The sequence below is a fragment of the Alligator sinensis genome, unplaced genomic scaffold, assembly GCF_000455745.1.
Source record: "Alligator sinensis unplaced genomic scaffold, ASM45574v1 scaffold722_1, whole genome shotgun sequence".
In the NCBI taxonomy this organism is placed as follows: domain Eukaryota; kingdom Metazoa; phylum Chordata; order Crocodylia; family Alligatoridae; genus Alligator; species Alligator sinensis.
Window position 1 is genome coordinate 1095625 of NW_005842345.1, and position 19977 is coordinate 1115601.

General features: G+C 55.2%; 2 protein-coding genes across 4 annotated transcripts in view; one reads left to right on the forward strand and one right to left on the reverse strand.

Moving 5' to 3' along the window:
* Window position 1: 1 nt before the first annotated feature.
* Window positions 2-5681, forward strand: CCAR2 (cell cycle and apoptosis regulator 2; the record flags this gene model as incomplete). The annotated part of the gene is made up of 18 exons (XM_025210350.1): window positions 2-153; window positions 247-361; window positions 452-578; window positions 673-769; window positions 850-966; window positions 1055-1286; window positions 1370-1483; window positions 1572-1735; window positions 2483-2663; window positions 2761-3009; window positions 3104-3337; window positions 3437-3629; window positions 3712-3791; window positions 3880-4026; window positions 4106-4229; window positions 4315-4512; window positions 4599-4804; window positions 4947-5681. Coding segments are annotated over 18 exons (2775 nt in total), but the record flags the coding sequence as incomplete, so codon positions are not given.
* Window positions 5682-5822: 141 nt separating this feature from the next.
* Window positions 5823-19977, reverse strand: part of BIN3 (bridging integrator 3) — a 53076-nt gene continuing 38921 nt past the window's right edge. For all 3 annotated transcript variants that reach the window (XM_014522388.2, XM_006028914.3, XM_025210338.1), the window contains exons 8-10: window positions 19840-19972; window positions 16839-16973; window positions 5823-7634 (exon numbers count right to left, since the gene is read on the reverse strand). In XM_014522388.2, coding sequence (XP_014377874.1) covers window positions 7488-7634; window positions 16839-16973; window positions 19840-19972 — 415 coding nt within the window. In that variant the 3' untranslated portion in view covers window positions 5823-7487. The remainder of the gene's footprint in view (window positions 7635-16838; window positions 16974-19839; window positions 19973-19977) is intronic.

Here is a 19977-nt window from a genome sequence, read left to right on the forward strand (position 1 = left end):
GGCACGGGGCAGGGGTGGGCTTTGGGGCACTGACTGGCTCCCCTCTTTTGCGGCTGTGCAGGGGGGCGAGAAGCAGCGCGTCTTCACCGGCATCGTCACCAGCCTCCACGACTACTTCGGGGTGGTGGATGAAGAGGTTTTCTTCCAGCTGAGGTAGGGAGGGGTGGCACCTGGCAGGAGGGGGGATGCGTGCGGGGATGGGGAAGTGGTTATGGAGGGGCCTTGTTGTCGTGTGTTTCGGCTCAGCGCGGTGAAGGGCCGGATCCCGCAGATCGGGGAGAAGGTGCTGGTGAAGGCGGTCTACAACCCGAGCCAAGCCGTGCCCTGGAACGCCCTGAAAGTGCAGACGCTGTCCAACCAGGTACCGGGCTCGGGCATTGCCTAGCGTCTGGTGCTGGCGGTGCTGGGTGCTGCCTCTGGATGACAGCCGGGTGCCTTCTTTATCCTGCAGCCTCTGCTTAAGACGCCCGCGCCTCTTCTGCATGTGGCGTCCTTGGGGCAGAAGCAAGGGATCCTGGGGGCCCAACCCCAGCTGCTGTTCCAGCCACACAGGATCCCCCCGCTCTTTCCCCAGAAGCGTAAGTACTCAGAGTCAACGCAGTGAGGGAAGGATGTGGGACGTGGTAGGGGAACAGGTCTAGTGATGGCTGATTGGGTTGTTTCTTTCCTCAGCAATCAGTCTCTTTCAGTCATCTCCATCTCTACACTTGGGACATGTTGGAAGATACCCTGCACGGGGCCCCAAAATCAGGCAGGACACAGGCAGATGGTATGGGTGCATTACTGCCCTTGTAGTTTGCTTTGAGTCTGCAGTGAAGATGCAGTTTGATCTATGGGTATCTCTTGCAGGGACGATTTTGAATCAAAAAAGCGGAAGCAGAAAGGAGGTGAGCCTTGGGGGGTGAAGAAGCCACGCCATGATCCTCCTCAGTACCGGGTCCACTTTGCCCGCTATGCTGTGGACAGGTGAGAGCCAGCTGGAAAACCTTCAACCATCAGAGCCAAAGAGAGGGGGAGAGCGCGCTAATGCCTGTGTTCTCTTGGCTTGCACCAGCACATTTTGTGATGCCATGGAGATCTTGCGACGGTATTGCAGCATCCAGCTGCCCCCGGAGTTTTATGACCTGCGCATATGCTGGCCAGACACGTTCCCTCTCACAAGGCCGCTTCCTCTAAGGCATCCCAGCCGCATCCAGGTAGCAGAGCCGGAGGAGCTGACAGAAGGAGAGGAGGACACAGGGCAAGAGGTGACACTGGAGGAGGCGGATGCTGCATTTGCTGCCAAGGTGAAGTGGTGCAGGAGTAGTGGACTCTGCTTGTAGTGGGGGCAAGGATCTCTGCTAGGCTGACCATGCTGCTGTCTGCTTAGGTGATGCTGTTGTCCTCCCCTGGGCTGGAGGAGTTCTACCGCCACTGCCTGTTGTATATTGAAGATCCTGGGGGGCAGAGGGAGACCCCAGAGCACCCCACAAAGTTAATCAAGGTGAGGCTGATATTGCTGGGACTTGAGGTGGCCTTGGAGGTTTATGTCTTGCTGGCACCTGCCTGACTCAAAGCATTTTTACTGTTAGTTTCTGCTTGGGAAGAAGGAGGATGAAGCTGTGCTGATAGGAGGGGAGTGGGTGCCATCTATGGATGGGTCAGACCCTGATGCTGACCCCATGGTTCTGGTTCGCACAGCAATACGCTGCACCAAGGCACAGACGGGCCTGGACCTGAGCAGCTGCACCAAGTGGTGAGTAGAACTTTGCAGAGGGGTCTGTACTATGGGAGTCTACTATGGGAGTCCAGAGTCCTGTGGTTTGTATGTGGTTTGCAGAGTCTAGAGATATAGAGACTCCCACAGTAGAGTCTGTGGTTTGCAGAGCAGAGTCTACTATGTCTATAATATCTCTATAGAGTCTGTGGTTTGCATATCCTCTATAGTTTGTGTATGGTTTGCATGTCCTCTATAGTTTGCAGAGTCTACTGTGGGAGTCTGTCTATATCCTGTGGGAGTCTGTCTGGTCCTCTATAGAGTCTACTGTGGGAGTCTCTCTATAGAGTCTATGTGGTTTGCATCTACTGTGGGAGTCTCCTCTCTATAGAGGCCATGGTTTGATGGGAGTCTCTCTATAGAGTCTATGGTTTGTATGGTTTGCAAAGTCTACTGTGGGAGTCTATGTGGTTTGCAGAGTCTATGGGAGTCTGTGGTTTGCTATAGAGTTTGTGGTTTCTATAGAGTTGTCAGCAGTACGGTTCAATGGGTTGGCCTCAGCAGTGATAGGAACAAGTCCCCTTCCTTCAGTCCCACTCGGGCGCTCTGCAGCTAAGAGAATCTTGTTTTTTTTCTGAACTGGCTAATGGGCATTTATTACAAGCCTTCAGTCTTGCCCCCTTTGGTCCACAATGGGATTACCTCCCTTTGGGCTTCTGGACCCTCCCCAGCTATTCTTACCTGGTTGACAGTGTTTTGACTCTTCTCCCCCCCCGGGGGCTGTAGGGTCCGTTTTGCTGAGTTCCGGTACCTGCACCAGGGTGAGCCGGCACAGCAGGAGAAGGTGGTGGTGTTCCTTCCTGACGTGTGGAGCTGTATGCCATCCTTGGAGCAGTGGGAGGCCCTCTGTCAGCAGAAAGCTGAGAAAGTCCCTCTGCCACCCCCCTCCCCAGAGAAGGGAGACATGGTGAGGGTGTGCAGGAGCTTGTAGTGGGGAAGGTGGGCAGGCAGGGCAGGAGAGGGAAGCAGTAGTCTTACTGTCAGTTAATCCCTACCTTCAACAGGAAGTGGAAAGCCCTGAGCAGCACACAGAGGCCAATGAACTGGCAGCAGTAGCCTCAGAGGAGGCTACTGCTGCCACACCTGGACCACAGGATCCAGAACCTGAGCCAGAGCTGGAACCCCCCACACCCCCACTCGAACCTGCCATCATGGCCCACCCAAGCACAAGGGGTGGGCAACCCAGCTGCTCCAACCTGTCACTCCACACCCTGCTGGAGTACAGGCAGCGCAGGGAAAAGCTCTCCTTTGAGGTAGGTACCTGGCACAGCTGTGCTGAAAGATAAGGCGTTCCTACTGTGGGAAGGCAGCCCCATCCTCACAGCTTCCTGCCTCTCTCTCTCCCAGGTGGCTGTGGTGGCCGAGCTCTTCCAGGAGATGCTGCAGCGGGATTTTGGCTACAAGATCTACAAGGCACTGCTGACCCTACCACAGAAGGAGCCGCCAGAGGCCAAGAACCAGGAGCCAGAGAGAGCAGCTGAGCCCCTCGAGAAAGCCCAAGAGAAAGACTTGAAGGAGGAAGAGGCCCACGAGACTCCCACGGTTGAGGGGGCAACAGCCAGCAACCAAGAGCCAGCACAGGTGGGTCTTTGGAATGCAGCCACTTCTGGCATAGGCCCTTCAGTCTCCAGGTATGAGCTCTGCTTCTGCTTCCCCAGGGCTGACTGTGTTTGTGCTCAGCCTCCACAGATGGAGCACACCGGGAATGCAGAGGTGGAGTGTCAGCAGCCAGCAGGCAGTGAGGAGGCCAAAGTGGATGAGAGGGTCAAAGATGAATGCAAAACGGAGCCCAGGGACTCCACTGATGAGCTGTGCATGCTGAGCCTGGAGGATGACCTGCTGCTGCTCCGGGAGGATGAGGAAGAGGACTTTGGTATGTAGCCAGAGCCGCACAGCCATCGCTTAGCCACCTTAGCAAGTCTAGGTATCTCAGCCAACTCATGTTCTCCCTGCAGGTGCCAAGCTGGACGACTCTGAAGTGAGATCCAATGCGTCTAACCAGTCTGACATGGAGTTCTCCTCGTTCCATGATGCGGTCAGTGGCCAGCCCTCGAGTTGGGTAGCGATTGAGTCTCAACTCCCCAACTCAAGGAGTAACTTGCCCCTCCCCTCCATGTGCTTAGCCCAAGGAGCTGGATCCAAGTGCTGTGCTGCCCCTCGATGCCCTCCTGGCCTTTGTCTACTTTGACCTCAACTTCTGTGGCTACCTGCACCGACGGGACCTGGAGAAGATCCTGCTGACGCTGGGGCTGCACCTCTGCAAGGAGCAGGTGAGGGCCAGGGCTGGACAGGTTCTCAGGGCCCAGGCCCTAGCTGGGCAGCAGCTTCATCTCTACATTCCTATGGCAGGTGAAGCGCCTCGTGAGCCGGGTGGTGACCCAGTATGTGTGCCAATACCGAAACCTCGGCTACAGCCGGCAGGAAGGCCTGGACCCTGGCACTATTGACCAGCTGCCAGAGGAGGAGCTCTTGGGTAGGTGTGGAGCTTAGAGGGGAAGGTAATTGTACTCCAAGACCAGTGCAGGGGGGAGGGCTGATGCTGGTTTTTCTCCTTTCAGGAAATCTCTTTCTGCTGCCCCCTTCCACAGCCTCAGCTGGGGTACCTGCCCAGCCCAAGGCAGTGGTGGAGCATGGAGACCTTGTCTCCCATAATGGGACGGTGCTTAATGTGGGGAAGCTGCTGGAGAAGGCAGAGCAGACTGAGAGTGGCCGGCTGTACCTGGAAAGCAAGATCCATACGCTGGAGGTCAAGCTGGGTGAGCTGTGATGGGCGGTAGGGGTTCTACTGATTTCCTCCGATCACAGGCTGCGTGCTACATTGTGTCCTGGTCTTTACCCACAGAAGAGACGCAGGTCCGCTTCTCAGCGACAGAGTCGACCAACAAAACCCTAGTGTCTGAGCTGCAGGAGCTGCAGAAGCGCCTGACAGAGGCAGAAGAGCAGGCAAGAGCAGCAGAGAGGCAGAAAGCTCACTTCCAGCGCCTGCTGCAGGAGAACAAGAAGCGCCTGGCCCCGCTACAGCTGGAGATTCAGAGGATCATTGAGAAGGTACCAGGACATCCCAGGTCCCTTGGTAACATGCTGGGTGGGTTCATTAGGAGATCCTCAGAAGGAGTTTAGGCTCCATGATAGAGACCCCCGCCCTGGTCCAAGGCCAAGACCAAGCTGGCATGTTCTGTCTCTCTTCCAGACTAATAACTGCTTAGAGAAGAAGGAACCTGCACCCAGCAACTGACAGCTGTTGCCCTGGCAGGTGCAAGGGGCATAGCTGGCGTCCCACCCAGATGCTGGAAGAACCACTGGGGTCAGCAATTGAGGGCAAGATTCCAACAAACCTTTTTTAGTAACTTGAACCCCTTTCACTGCCAGAGGCTGGTGCTCATCCTGTGCACAGGGAAAGGATTACAGCCAGCTGGTCTGGGCCAAGGGAGCGGCTGCAGGGACAGAGACTTGTACCTTGCAAGCAGGAGACATGTAGGTAGAAGGCCTAGGAGCCAGGCAAGCACTCGTGTCCCAGATGCAAGGAGCGGAAGCTGAAGCACAGGTGCCTGCTGTTGCTGAAAGCGGGCTTGTGACGGCAGCGTTGCAGCCGAGGACGAGGTGACCAGGGTCCTCTTAACCCTGTCCAGCTTCTGCTCCTTGTGGAGATCCCTGGGCTTAGAGGAGGGCAATCCTTTTTCCTCTTGGCCGCAGAGGATTTCAGTGGGCTACAGGGCTCGAGTCAAATCCCATGGGGCTGCTGCTTTCAGTGACACAGGCTAATCAGGGGCATTTAGTTAGAGTCCCTTAAGCTGGTTGGTAGTGTGGTGCAACATGCAAACTTGAAACTCACCTTTTTGAGCTAAAGGGGACAGAAAGACAACAATTTGTGCAGAGTAGCAGCTCGTAAGCAGGTCTTTGTTGAAGCACTAGATTTAAACTCACCAGTGTCCCTGGGGCTACTCAGTGCAAGTCCAGGGGAAAACATCCTAACCACTTCCCAGCCCCTGACCCAGACACAGGGTCTCAGCACGCTCGTGAAGGTCAGCCATCTCCGGTTAGTATCAACACGTCGCTTTAGAAAGTAAATGTGGTAACAACTTGTATTTATTTGGAGCAGTTTCCTTTCGAGTCAGTCTGTGACTATGTCCACGTCTCCCCTAGACCAAAACAACATTCAGTTTGGCCTTGTTTAACTTGCTTACCTTCTTTCATTTTTTTTTTTAAAGAAAAGGAATACAAAGTAAAATAGTTGTGCGCTACAAAACCATCACTGTGCTGTTTGTCTCACTGGGGGCTGGTACTAGTGCCTCAGCACATTACTTACCCGCTGACTCCTTCAGATCTTTAGTGCCACCTATGTTACCGGTGGGACTTGGGCTTGGTGTCCCAGGCATGCAGAGAAGATGCCTGGAGTCATAGCTTGTGCAAAGCAGCAGAGGGCAGCAGTGTATTATAAACATCCACCACCATCACCCAAGTGGCTGGCACACAACATGCTTGGGTTAAACCTTTTATTAAAAAAGCCTCATTTGCAGTGTTACTAGAGCATGCAGCTGTAGCCCCTCACCAGACGTGTCCCATCCAGGGGGCATTCCAGAAGACCACTCCTCCCACAAAAAACAATTGTCACTGGTAGCTTAAAAGCTTTGCATTGGGAAGGATTCACCAGAGACTTATACAACCAGACCGATAGAGCTTTTAAGCAGTGCCAGCCTAAAATGTAGCACAGAGGCCAACACAGGAAGTGACAAACTTGCATGCGTTTCTCTGAAGATCACATGCTGAATCTGAGACAGATGCATAGATGGAGCTAACTCACTCTCCCAATACCAGGATTATCAGTGAAAGATTGCAGTTAGCTCAGTCTTTTAAAACTGCTCTTTTTCCACAGCTTACAATCCCAGGCATGCTATTATCCCTGCCATCATGTGCCACAGCAAGGCAAGTGTGCATGACACTAGCTCCCGGGAGAGTGGAAATGCAACCAGCCTCCCCCTCAGAATGGTACGGGAGACACCACAGGCTGCCCAAGATGTAGGGCATTCACTAAAATTAGCAGTGCAGGGAACAGGCACTTGGAGCTACCAAGGGAAAAGGCTCACTAGAGCGCTGGAAGCCTCAAGCTCCTCTGTGGGCAAAGGTGAAAATGGGGCTGCAAGTGACCTCCCTACCATGCAGCCACATTTCCCACCCTTCCTGCTGCTGTACCTGAGCTGGGCTCGAGAACGCTTTGGGATCATTTCACAGTCAGGCAGTGGCTGAGCCTGCTGATGGGTTTCACTTCTGCCCCAGCCCTGACCTCCCTCCTTTCCAAACCCCCAACTGCACATTAGAGGCCCCTTTTAGAGAACTAGTCCAGAGTGAAGAGCAGCAGAACACAGGGCATGCAAAACTGCCCGTGGAAGTGCCCATCTCAGCACCAAGGAGCTGCTCCCTCCATGGCTGTGCTGCAACTAGGGGTTAGCTACAGTCCCTTTCAAGTCAGGAGCAGGCTTAAAAACTCTTCCCCACCCCTGAAGCCCACTTCACACTGCTGCGAAGCTGTACCTCGTCTCGCATGCTGTGTGGAGCCACTGAGCGGCTGCAGCTGCACAGGACAGAGTCACTTGTACACAAGAGGTTAAAGCCCAGAGTCAGTTGGTCACTCTCCCAGGAGCAGTCAGGAAGTCTGCTTGGCTGTGCCCAAGCAGCAGTGGACTCTCACCGTCTGCCACCCCATAGTGCTCCACGAGGCAGCCTGCTGAGGGCATCAGTCATCGGCCACAATGGAGAGGGCCCGCAGCTCACTCAGCTTCGCCTCGTTCTCCTTCTCCCTCTGCTCGTCCGTGAGGCCCGGCTCGGCAATCTGCTCTGTCAGGTCCCCGAAGATCTTGTGCATCTCTGTGTAGTACACAACCTGGGGGGAGAGAGTGGTTAGGGCTCAGTACACCAGGGATTCCCCTACACATGCACATGGGCACGGGGGAGCTGGCTTCATTTACACGCTTTCTGCAGGCCCACGGCAGCCCTCCCCATAAGAGCATTTGCCCCATGGCTTCGCTACAGCTCCATATGTTGCCCCACCACACTGAGCTGCTCTGGCACCTCTCATCCATGGACCTGCCCATGCTATGCCACATTTCTCCTGCCCCTGAGCCACCCCATTTCACAGATTGGCCACAAAGGCGCCTTGGCTGGAGGTGCCACAGAAAGCAAGTGGCACTCTGCCAGTCCCAAAACCACACAACCTGCCTGTCTTCCCACCAGCCCCAGCCCACAGGCTGTCGGTTGGGTCCCAGGCACAATGGTGTTGAAATACATCATGTATGCTCAGGTCTATAATTCAGCACAGAGGTGGCAGCCTCAAGAAGCTCCAGGGAGAAGGGCTGGTTAGCATCACTGCCTTCAGACCACTTCTCAGTTCAGAGCACAAATGCTGCTATGCCAGAAAAGCGCACCCCCTGCCCCTACATGCACTTTAACATGTTGACACAGCAGGGGCCCCGCATGCCTGGAGGACATGGCACCCACCAGAAACTTAAGCGGGTCTCCAACAGGCTCCTGGCTACTCGGCCTACATTATGTTGCCAGTAAAATTGCCCAGGGAGGCGCTTAATGCCAATTTAGGTTTGGACAAGTCTAGAAAGAATTCAGAGTTCAGGCACACTCCCATGCTGAAGCAGTCTCCACCCCCTGCACCCAGACTTTCTACCAACATCCCAACAGCAAGGCAACCCCCACGAGCACAGCAGCAATGATGCCTACAGAGTAGGCCTCCAGGAAGCATGCAGCACCCATGGGACACTGCGCAGTGCCGGGGTCACATGCTCTGTTCTCTGGCAGTGGGTGGGCTGCAGCAAGGCCCGGCTGGGTCTTGGCCGCTGAGCTGGCATCTGCCAGGGACGGCTTGCTCTGGCTGCCATGGAGAAGTCAGGCATGATCCGCCGGTGACAAAGCCTCTGCCTACACAGGTGCCTGCCAAGTCTGGAGTGGCGCGGAGGCAGCGGATGAGTCACGAACTCTGACCTTTGTAGCGCACGGCCGGGGGAGCACTCGCTTCCTTCCGCAGCCACGCGGCAAGTGGCCTTCCAGCGGTGCCAGCCCGGAAGAGCCTGGCTTAACCCTTCCCTCTCTGTAGGTGTTTCGTGGACAGCTGCACTCTGGGGCAGCACAGTGCAGGCTGGGACAGGATTTCCTACAACACTTTCCCCAAGGCCGGCTAAGACTTGTGCCACCGCCTCCTCCCCATACGACAGGTGAGCGTGACCGTCAGGTGCCAGGCTTGAGGGCACAGCCAGTTGCCCCTCTCCTGGCCTTGCACTGGGGCCACGAGGCTTCGCCTCCACGGCCGCATCCTTTGCAAGTCTTTCCTTCACCAGAGGCTCGATGCTTCAGTTCCCACTGCAGTACCCACCAGCTCCGAGTGGTACAGACGCTCCCTCCCTCGGCAAGTGCTTCTTCTCAGGGTCAACGCACGGCGTAAAGCCATCCCACGCCTAATCAGGGGCACCAGGGATGCAGCACAAGGTCCCCAGGCCAGTTCAGCTCTGCTTACTGTATGCACGCGTATGATTAGGACAACAGACAGAGCCCTCCAAGGACACAATGCATGAACACGGAGCTCGAGTGCGCAGCTCACAGGGGTACCTGGCTCAGACTAGCACGAGGTTGCTTTTCCCAGCTGCTGCAGCCAAACACATCACCTGGGACTGGGCCGCCTGCCAAAGAGATCCCCACCCTGGGGCATGCGTACCGCAGTGGGGGAAGGGGGAGGGCGGGGAGCTGCCAGCCTTGCATCGCAAGCTTGTGGGAGACGCGCGTCTCTTGCCAACACGCTCGCTGCCCACCCACAGGTCTCCGCCCAGACGGGTCTCTCTGCTGAGCCACTCGGCAGCCCCCAGCCACATGGATCCCACCCGCTTAAGTCAGCGCCAGCGGCTCCGGTGCCGAAACACACGCTGTCTCCATGGAGACCATTTCCCCTGCACTCTCTCCAGCGCAGGTTTATTTTGGGCTGCTGGGGACACACGAGCCTCCTGCCAACTGTCCCACCTCCCCCTACCCATACTTTATTCATGTCCCTGCTGGGACACGGGCATAGCCAGGCCAGAACAGCCTCCGGGTGCTGCCACGGCCCCCCCCCCCCATGCCTGGGCTGGTCCCTCCCCAGGGGGGCAGGAGCCTGCGCTCAGCTCCCGCTGATGCAGCAGGAACGCCTGTCTGCATGGTGACTAATGCCATCCCTCGGCAGCAGCGCGGCCAAGTGGGCAGTGCCTGGAGCCCTCACAGATCCCAGCAGCTCTCCCATACAGAGCGCCCCACGCCTCTGCTCTGGGCGGTCAAGCAGGTCCTGGCACCGCAGCTAGCCCAGGGGTAATGGGCCAGACAGCACATGGGGAGGACTATGTGCATGGGGCTGAGCTCAGTCGCAAGGCAACAGCGCTGGACGCCCCAAGGTCTGCCCCCTCCACAACCTCAGTGCAGACACCTCTGCTTTAGGAGCCCACGCATCTGTCCACCAGTGCTGGGCTCCACTGAGGCATATTCCACCAGGGGAGCAGAGCAACCCCCATAGTTGCAGCAGGACGAGATGGCTTTGCATCTCACCCAGGGCCTACAGCAGAGAAGGGCAGTGCCCGGGATGCAGACAAGGGGACCCAGCCTCAGTATGCCCGACCCATACACTAGAGAGGTGCAGTACAGGCAATGATGGGAGGGCACATCTACCTGGGCACAGGGGCACAATGCTTGTCCCCACCCAGCTGCAGCCTCGCTAGCCCATGAGCAGCAGGCTGTGCTTTCCAGCACAGAGAGGCAGCATGAGCAAGGACCCTTTAGGCTAGTTTGCCTCTATCTGCTATCCGCACCTCGATGAAGCATCTTACAGAGATGATCGCCCAGCACTTAAAATGGTTCCTAATTAGAGTAGCTTCCAGCACCTTCCATGAGGTGCCTTTTGCCACTGCAATCACGGCAGGCTGTACTGCTCGGGCTCCTGAGCCCAGGGAGGGGGCAGCATGTCACTGTCCTGTCCAAGAATAGCCATAGGGTGACTCAGCAGGGGCAACTCCTCCCTGCGAGTCAGAGCTGACCCCAGGGCCAGGTGTGCCCAGAGGGGTCCATGCAACAGATGCCAAGCTGCATTCCTGATTCCAGGCCCATGGCCACGGTCTAACTCACGGGCCCTGGGCAGCAGGTTGTCCGCGAGCTCCTTGGACGTTGCCTTCAACAGGGAGGCGTTTGCAGGGGCCCTGCTGAGGCCTGGAGAGCGTAACATGCTCAGTGCTACACCAGGGCACTTTGGGTCTCGTGGCTGCAGCCTAGAACCCCCTGGCAGGTTTAGGCATGTTGCAGTCCTCTCCGCTTCCTGCCGGGTGCTGGCATTTCCCATTTAGACAGCCGCAGGCTCAGCCTCAGGGGTGGCTCCATTGCAATGACTGCCTGGAGGACCCCCTGCGGTGCACGCTGGACCAGTGGCCTTCGGGGATGGAAGAGGACGCCAGGCAGGATTTGCAAAATTGGTGCTCTGCTGTGTTCCACCACTGAAACCTCACTCCGGGAAGAAGCAAGGAAACAGCTACCCTCATTCCGGAGTCGCATCCAATCACCCATAAACAAAGCAGCCCAAGTGCCATGAGAAATCCCTGCAGCCCCTGGAGGTGGAACAGGGTGTGGGGGGGGGGTGTCACCTCTCTTGGTTGGAGAGGCAAGTAGCCAGAAGGGCTGTATTCACAGCTCCTTGCAGATGCTGCTGCTCCTACACAGGCCAGGGCACTAGGGGGCCCCACACACCAGGCAGAGGATTAAGTGATGCCCCGGGAAGAACGATTAACCAGGAACACGAGAAACGCTTTACTGCAACACTGGATTTCCCCGCAGGTGACTTGAGAATCCCCAAAGTTGGTGCCTTTCATTACAGCTGTCTAGGAAGGTGCATTAGCGCACCTGGTCACATGCAGAGCACACATTGGATGCCTGCTTTTCAAGCCGGATACAGCCCACGATGCCTGGCACTTGCGTTACCAGCACCCTTGGCTCCCGAGCTGATGGCATCTGTCCATGCGCCTCCTGTGGGACGCCAGATCCACTGTCGTTTTCTGTGCCTCTAGGTTATTCCCATCTTCAAATGCTTGCCACCTCACGTACGGAGGGGAACACGGATGGGGAAGTAAAGTCTACTCCCTCTAGGGAACACAGCGAGGGAGACACTGCAACCCAAGGATCCCGTTCTCAGGCCACTGCCTGATCCTTTGTACCAGCCTCAGCCATGCACACAGCCTCCATCAAACTGGAACCAGCTGCAGACATGCAGCTTAAGTCTGCTTACGATCCAGCAAAAGGTTCATAGTTGTATGAACCTCTCCCATGCTCCCGGTCATCTCTCCACTTCCCTGCACAGGTCAGGGAGCATGCACGAGTCAGAGGGAGCGAGGAAGGTTGAGAGGTCTGGATGACCGCAAGCCTTTACATCCCCCCCCCCCCCCCCCCGGATTACCGCCCCGCTTTCCACCCCCCCCCCCCCCCCCAGGCACACTGCTGCTCCTTTCTGCCATCTCCCTTCTCTTGAGAGGGCCAGAACAAGCCTTTTGGCCATGGTTTCAGGTCTCAAAACCCTTGGCAGCACTTCTGGTGGCACTGCAGCCTCTACCGTCTGCTTACTAACCGAGGCAGGAAGGCTGGCAAAGGGACTGTGCTCAGAAACTGGGGCAGGGTTTTTGGCTGAGGGACACCTTTCTAGTGAGAAGCAATTTGAGAACCATCAGCTCGTGGCCTGACAGCTAAAATACGTGCACTGAATTAGCAGGATCCCTTCTACACCGTGCGTGGATCCCACAGAGAGGTTTCTCCCCTTCAGTCTTGCCTGGGGGAGGGAGGGAAGAGTTGAAACTTTGCTAAGTTGCACCCAGGCCTGGCTCGTATGACAGGGACGCTGCAGCAGTACCCCCACCCCTGCCTCCCCGCTTCACAAACAGGGCAAGATCAAGGTCCTGGCACCAAACCAGCAGCTGCGGGGGATTCCCTTTTGCCAGAGCTACCTTCACTTTCACCCAGGATTGTTTCCAGAAAGGAGGGACAGAGCAGCGGATGGGCATTTAAAGGGACCAAGCCACATAGCAGACAAATCAGAGGGGAGATGACAGTGTGCTCTGCATATGCCCCATGCCCTACAGAGCGCAGCTGAAGTCCTCGCCCTGCATGGGAGCAGGCAGACACATGGGGAGCAAACAGCAGGATCGGGTCCACTGTTTGCTGGTTCATGCATCTCTCTGCATGCCCTGGGGCTGCTCTAGGGCCACGTGACACTGTGAAGCAGTGGGGAGGAGCAGGGCTGCAGCCCTGTTGTGTCTTGCTCCCCGGGCCGAGTGCCCTGGCCCCCAGGGACCTCAGAAGTGCCCAAGTCAGGGCCCCAGGCTGAAGCCCTTGGACAGCCCCCGCCCCACCTCTCACAGGACTGAGCTCTGAAACAGAGCGACCCCGTGTCAAACGCTTCTCCTTCCACGCTTCTAGCCTAGCAGCAGCAGCTGCATGTGGGCTGCCGGCTTTTCTAGCTAGAGATCCCATACGCTGCTGCAGCCCTCCAAGTCGCGCTTTGCCAAAACAGGCCCAAAAGCCTCCCAATTCCAGTCGTCCTTAACGCTTTCTGTTCCTGTTAGGCACATCCTACCCATTTCCCCATCACGTTTATAATGCAGTCCTCGCTGGGGCATCTCGGCGTCTTCCACGCTACCTCTCCATAAGGAGCAGTCGCTCCTATTCACATGGCTCCCATGCCAAACATAGCTGAGGGGCTCCTTTCTGGCTGCACTGCAGCCATCTTGTACAGAAACACTTGCTACCCAAGACCCACTGGGCTGAAGCATGTACAAGGCTGTTCCCACATGAAGGCCCCCATTCTGTTGCACGCTTTGTACTAGGCTCAGAAAGCAGGAGCAGCAGGTTTTCTAGCTGGGGGAAGGAAAGGCTCCCACCAACCGTGGAGCGTGAACTTCCTCCCCCCACGCAACCTTCGTAAGGTCACTTCCAAGTCCAAAGCGAGGGAAGGGTTTCACTCTGTTGGCTCAGCCCCTGAGCACAGGAGAGCCCAGTTTGACTTGTAACACAAGAATCCACGTACTTGGCACGTGAACCTGGATAATCAGAACTGGCACCCTACTTTTCTGGGGCCGTTCAGACCAGTTGCTTCCCCGATCCATGGCCTCGTATGTTCTGGAAGAAGCTTTGCTGCAAGGCCCTATTCACCCCCATGCCAGATTACTACAGCCAAAACCCCGCTAGCTTCTCACTGCCACCCAGTGCCCCTTCCTTCTAGCACAGAAGCCATCTAGAAAGGCCAGAAGGGCGACTGCTTTAATTACTGCCTGGTTTCAAACCTCAGAGAGTCTCAGAGCAACAGGCTTGACTTGGCAGCCAAGGCAAGACAGCCACCACACACATCTGCTAGACTCCACAGTGACAAAGGGTCACACAGTCCCTTTTGCTGGACCACGCTTTTGGAAGCTGCTGTGTGCCAGCTCGTGGAAAGGCTTGTTCCACCAAGGGTTCACCAAGCAGCTCCTAGGTCCTTGACCTCAGAGTCAAATAGGGGTCAGAAGAGCTGTCGCTGCAATGCACTATTTGTTATTTCCTTCTGAAGGCTCAATCTGCCCCCGTGTAAAAAAAAAAAAAAAAAAAGAGGGCTATGGGTCCTAGACCAATTGCTGCTATTACAGAGAAAGACACGTAGACAAGGATGAAAATAGACATTCCACCGGGTAATACGAAACCCCAAGAAGCTAAATACGCTCAATGAGGCATGGAGGGAAAGATAACCCGGAAAGAACGCCGGCGGGATGAATGGGCTGGCCGGGGGTGGCAAAACAGCCCATTACCATCCACATGCCTCTGACCATGAGCTCACCCCCCATTCAGCATGCAAATAGCCGTGGGCATGGAGACATACGAGGGGGAAGGGCAGCTCTGTAAATACAGGGTCCCATGCCAGACCGGGAAGGAAGCCCTCACCTGCATATCTACCTCAGACGACCCCAGGGGGACCCCGCTGGCTGGCGGCCGCCGCAGTGAGTCAGGACTCCTGGCTTCTATTCCTAGCTCCAAGCTGACTCATTGAGCTACCTTGGGTTAGATGCTTCCCTTTTCATTTTTACCCATCTTCAAAGTGGGGGAATAATACCTAGCTGCTGAATATGCCTGAAAGTCTCCCAGAGCTGAGATGCAGGGTCTACAGCAGGGTTGGCATTGCGACCAACAGTGGCTGTAAATGGAAATCAAGGGATGCTGACCCCTCTTCTGCCTGCAGCTAGGGAGGAAGGAGAAGCAGGGCCTGGGTCAGCCATAGATGTCCTGACCCCACCTCCCATAAATGCAGGCATCACCTCCATTCACCCACATGCCCTCCAACAGAGGAAACTACACACACAGCACAGCCTGATCTATTTGGGGCCTCTGGCAGAGGGGATGATCTGCTGGGTGCAGTCCCAGGTGCCAGCCAAAGGGAAATACGCAGACACGTGCTGCCCCACCTGTGCCTGCCCAGTAAGCCTTGACCGAGTCTTCACTTGGTGGCAGCAGGATCCAGTCACTTAACATTCCCCTTTAGGCTGTGCGGGAATCCCTCTCCAGCAGGCCTTGGGATGACAGCTCTGTGCACGAGGGGGTAGGATTACCCCGGGACTCCTCTCTTGAAGTGCCTCTGCCTTTGGACACCTCCAAGCAGTAACCAATAAAACCACCTTCGTCTCCTCCAGCTGCAGCCAGAGAAGTGTCTGAGCTAGAGGGGAGGTTGAGCAGAGCTGGCTGCATCGTCAGCACAAGCAGCGGGCCCTGTGAGCAAGCCCAACCTATTCAATGGGCTATGGCCATACTGGAGCAACAGGGTGCAGGGACTCCTGGTACATAAACCAGGGAAAGGGGAACTGACACTAACTCTGGGTATTGCTCGCTGCAAGACCTTCCCACTTCCAGGAGAAGAGAGAGAAGGCATGCCTCTTTCGCTCTCATCACCTGTATAATGCTTCGAGACAGCCTGCATACATCCAATGGCAGAGAAAACCGGGCACCCTAAGAGTGGCTGGCACAGCCACGTGGCACAAAGGACCCGGCACAATAGGAGGGAGGGAAATTTAGGCCAAGGGCAGCAGGGCAAGTCCCTTCTCTGCTCAGGCTGCCAGAGGCTTGTTCATACCCACACACAGCCCGCTGGATTGCGAGGTCCCGTCCAAGAGCCCCACCCCCAGCAGGCTGCACGGCACTGTTTATCTAGCACGGAGGGAGGCAGGGCCACAGCAACCTTGTTTGCGGCTCCAGGCAGTCTGGTTATTTCAGCTGTGACGTGTGGGGTATGGAGCCCTCCACTCCATCGTTACCCAGGGAATAGACACTGCAGCAGCCCTAGAATTTAGCATCTCATTGACCCGCGGGTCACTTTAATGCCAGATGGCAGGTGAGCTGGCTTTTGGGCCAGTTGCTTGCCATGCCACAGGGAAGTCCAAATCCCGAGGGGATCTGGGCACAGCAGAGTCAGTGCCATGTAAAGGCTCAACAATGCCTTTTCTGGGCTTGTTTACACCACCGTATGCTCCCTCTACAAGGCCCGATTGAGGCTCACACACCCACCTGCATGCAGCGTTGCCACCTCGGGGCCTGCGACCCCAATACAGCACCCAACCTAGTGGTCCAGGGTAGGTGCCTGCCTGCCAGGCCACAGCATGAGTTTTGAGCCTGGGGAAGACCTGCCAGGGTGGAAAAGCACTGTTGTGTGCACTACCTCACAACCACCTATTACAAAAAGCAGGCTTGAGATGCCCATTACACATCCCTCATGCCGAAAGCACTGATACCAGGAGAATAACAAAGCCATTAAGAGTTACGATACACACCTAACAAGCCAGTCGAAAAGCAGGGCCAAAAAGACAACTTTTTTTTCCAGCACACCCAGGTCCGCACGTGCAGCCCCACAAACCTTCCTGCTGTCTTCCCATGTATTCATCTGCATATCACATTGGGTCCAGAGGCCTGGATGCTGGCAAAACCATCCCGAAACCAACATCACATCCAATACCCCATGCCATACGGAAACCAGTGAGGCAGCTGTGCCATGCAGAGATTTCACTCTAGATCTCACCTGAGCCCGGATCAGGGATTCAAAGCTAGGCTTGAAGTAGTCAATTCGGCTGCTGTAGAACTTGGGCATCTCCTCCAGAAGCTGCTTGTTCTTCGCCTCAAAGTCCTCCTTCACCGGCCTCAGCTCTTCACGGGCCTGGGAAGTGAGACAGGAGGTGGCTCAGACACCCGATTAAATCCTCTACCCCACAAGAGCCTTCTGATGCTGCTACAGGGCAGCGGCTTCCCAGAATGCAGCTCAAGGACCCCAGTGTTTGGGCCGACAGCACATTACAAAGACTGCATGTGGATTTGGGACCGGAAAAGGAATTTAGGCTTACCATAGTCTCTGAGAAGTTCCCGGGGGAGGGAAAGCCGAAGAACCTGTCTCAAAAGTCCTCTGCGAGGCAAGGACCCAGCTAACTTGGCCGCATCTGCCCATGCGCAAGCTACCTCAATGCATTTTGGCCACTGTGATCATTTCATCTATGCTGTGCTGTAAATAGTGTGCCTCATGATTAGCTTTTTATGAATAACTAGGTAGAGCTCTCCTCCAGGGGGAGATAATGAATTGTGTTCTGGGGAAGATGATAAGTTGTTTTCCAGGGGGAAGGAAACACAATGGAGAGGTACTGGAGCCTTAAGAAAAAGTATGAAGCTCTGTGGGGCAAGAACACTTCCAACAGGTGTAATGGTTCATCTCTGACCAGCAACCTCAGAGCCTGACAGTGTCCTGCTGGCTATCTGCTGCACCTCTCCACCTGGGAGAACTGCAGCCCCCTGCACCGAAGGCACTATATCCCCCCCGTCATGCTAGAGCAAAAAAAAAATCACTGCTATAACCTAGTGGTCAGAAGAAAGGAGTCACTGGGCCAGCAAAGCAAGGAGAGGGGTTGCAGGCTGAGTTACGGCAGTGCTTCCAGAGGCTGTGGGATGTGCCAGGGCTGCTGTGCAGTACGGAGCTTCGGCCCCTGGGGTTGTTTCCCTCCCACCCCTTCCACATCCAGTGGGAATTTATAGGGTCAGAGCCCAGCAGACTCGCCACAAGCCTACCAGTGACCTTTGGTTTGGCAAGTCCCGTTGGCTTCTTTAAACAGCAGCATGGGGCTAAAGGGAAATGTCTCTGAGAAGGTGGGGAAAAGGGCAGGAGCGGGTGGGCGGTGAAACATTACACGCGTTCAAGTCCGCCACTTAATCCTGGTGGAATTCCACAGGGCAGGGGGAGGGAACAGGCTCAGAGCGAGATGCCACACACTTGTGCTGCTCTGGCAGCATCTAATCCTATGGGCACGCCGGTGGCTCGGCACAGGTTCTGGCCTTCTGTCAGGCAAGCAGGGCTGGGTGCAAGGAACTGCCTTGCTTTGGGCTTGCAAGGTCTTAACAGAACGCCTCACCACTGAGGGGAGGAAAGGGGCTGAACCAAACACTTTCTAAGCTTAAAGATGAGTTCTTCCAGCATTAAAACATCCTAAGGATTGGGTCGTCTTAGTCATTGAATCTTAGGGCCGGAAGGGACCCCGAAGGATCATCGGGCCCAGCCCCCTGCATGAGCAGGAAAGATATCTGGGTTCAGACAACCCCACCCAGTCTTCTCTTGAAGACCTCTAGGGTCAAGTCTCCAGTCCAACCTTTCTATATAGTCGGTGCCGAATATAGTAGGCACAGGCCACTGCTTCTGGTGTTGGTGTTGCCAGAAATTGCAGGGTGCATTGTGGTGCTACAGGGCATCTCGGGAGATGATCCATGGTTTGCTTCTCCTGGCAAAACACACTGGCCGGTTGCATCAAGGCCCCAAGATTTCGTGAGAAAGTTGCATCTGCTGAGGATTTGGTTAAGTGGCTCTTAAAGGGCCAAGGAATATATTTTAGGCTGGGTGGATAGACCGCGATGGAATTATACTCATATTTTCATCACACATTTTCCTAGATTCAGGTTCTCTCCAAGAATATGGCTGGCTATGGGCAAGTGTGCAGGCTCAGACTTTGGTTATGCAACATGTTTGCTAGTGGGAAACATCAGTTCCTACATGGGGTTCATGGGGGGTGGGAATAAAATAAACCCCCTTAATCACTGGGACAAAAGACTTCACATTTTTCCAGCCACAGCTTTAGTCACTGAGCCCAAGGAGTGTAAGCTGCTTGCTAGTAAGTCTGAATTCTCTTTTGTTCATGCTGATTGGGCGATTCTTTAAACACAATGCTTAATTTTGCAGGGGAAGGGATCAAAAATGCTCGACGCCGATGAAGTCACCTGTTCCCTCACAGTTCACGCATATATCTTTTTGCAGCGACGATAGATTTGGTTGGGAAAGCTGGGAAAAAAATTCCCAACTCTGAGTTTCCTGGAGTTTTAGGAAGGAAAAGAAATGTTGACAAGGCTTTGTGGTAACCGATGGCTGCACTGAGAGAGTAAAGCTTTGCACAAGACAGCAAATATACCAACTTCAAAATGCTCTGATCTTTTCCACAGCCACTTGGTCCAATTCTGAGGTTATAGCTGAGGGCAGGGGGAACCGGGTCTCAACTCAAGAGGCTACGTGCTCTGAAAAGGGTCTTTAGTCCAGCTAGTTTTCTGCTATGGAATCGGGCGTCTGGTTTCTTCTTCTTATGCCAAATAACCTTCTTTGCATGGCCTTAGCACACATCGATTTTGTATCTACAAATAATAGGAGGTTGGCTCCACCAAAACACGGAATAAAGCGACTTTGAGTCCATGGAGGAAAAACACAAGTATCATCCCAGCCGTTTCTCTGCCCGTACAGGGTTGTATCCAATGGGACACCAGTCCCCATGCAGCTGGGACTGTCTGAAGCCATGGGTCACGAGTCCCCTCGTGAATCTGTTCTACAGTTTGAGAGCATCAGCGAACCGCTTTCTAGTCAGCTCGTAGTTTGACTCTGTCATACCCACTTTTGGAGCAGCTTGGGGCTTCCAGCAAATGTCAGGCCCTATCCTGAGCAAACATGAGTAAATCATCCTGTAAATGAGGGGGGCCTGGCTCCCACCCACCTCCTAGCTCCATACCTGGTGCAGCTTGGCCAGAACAGGGCCGGTCTTCTCCTTCTCTTCATATTTCTCCACCTTGGACTGCAGCCGCTTGTAGTCCTGCAGGGTTTGCTCACGCTTCTTCACGGCCATATTCAGGCTGGGAAACACACTGCA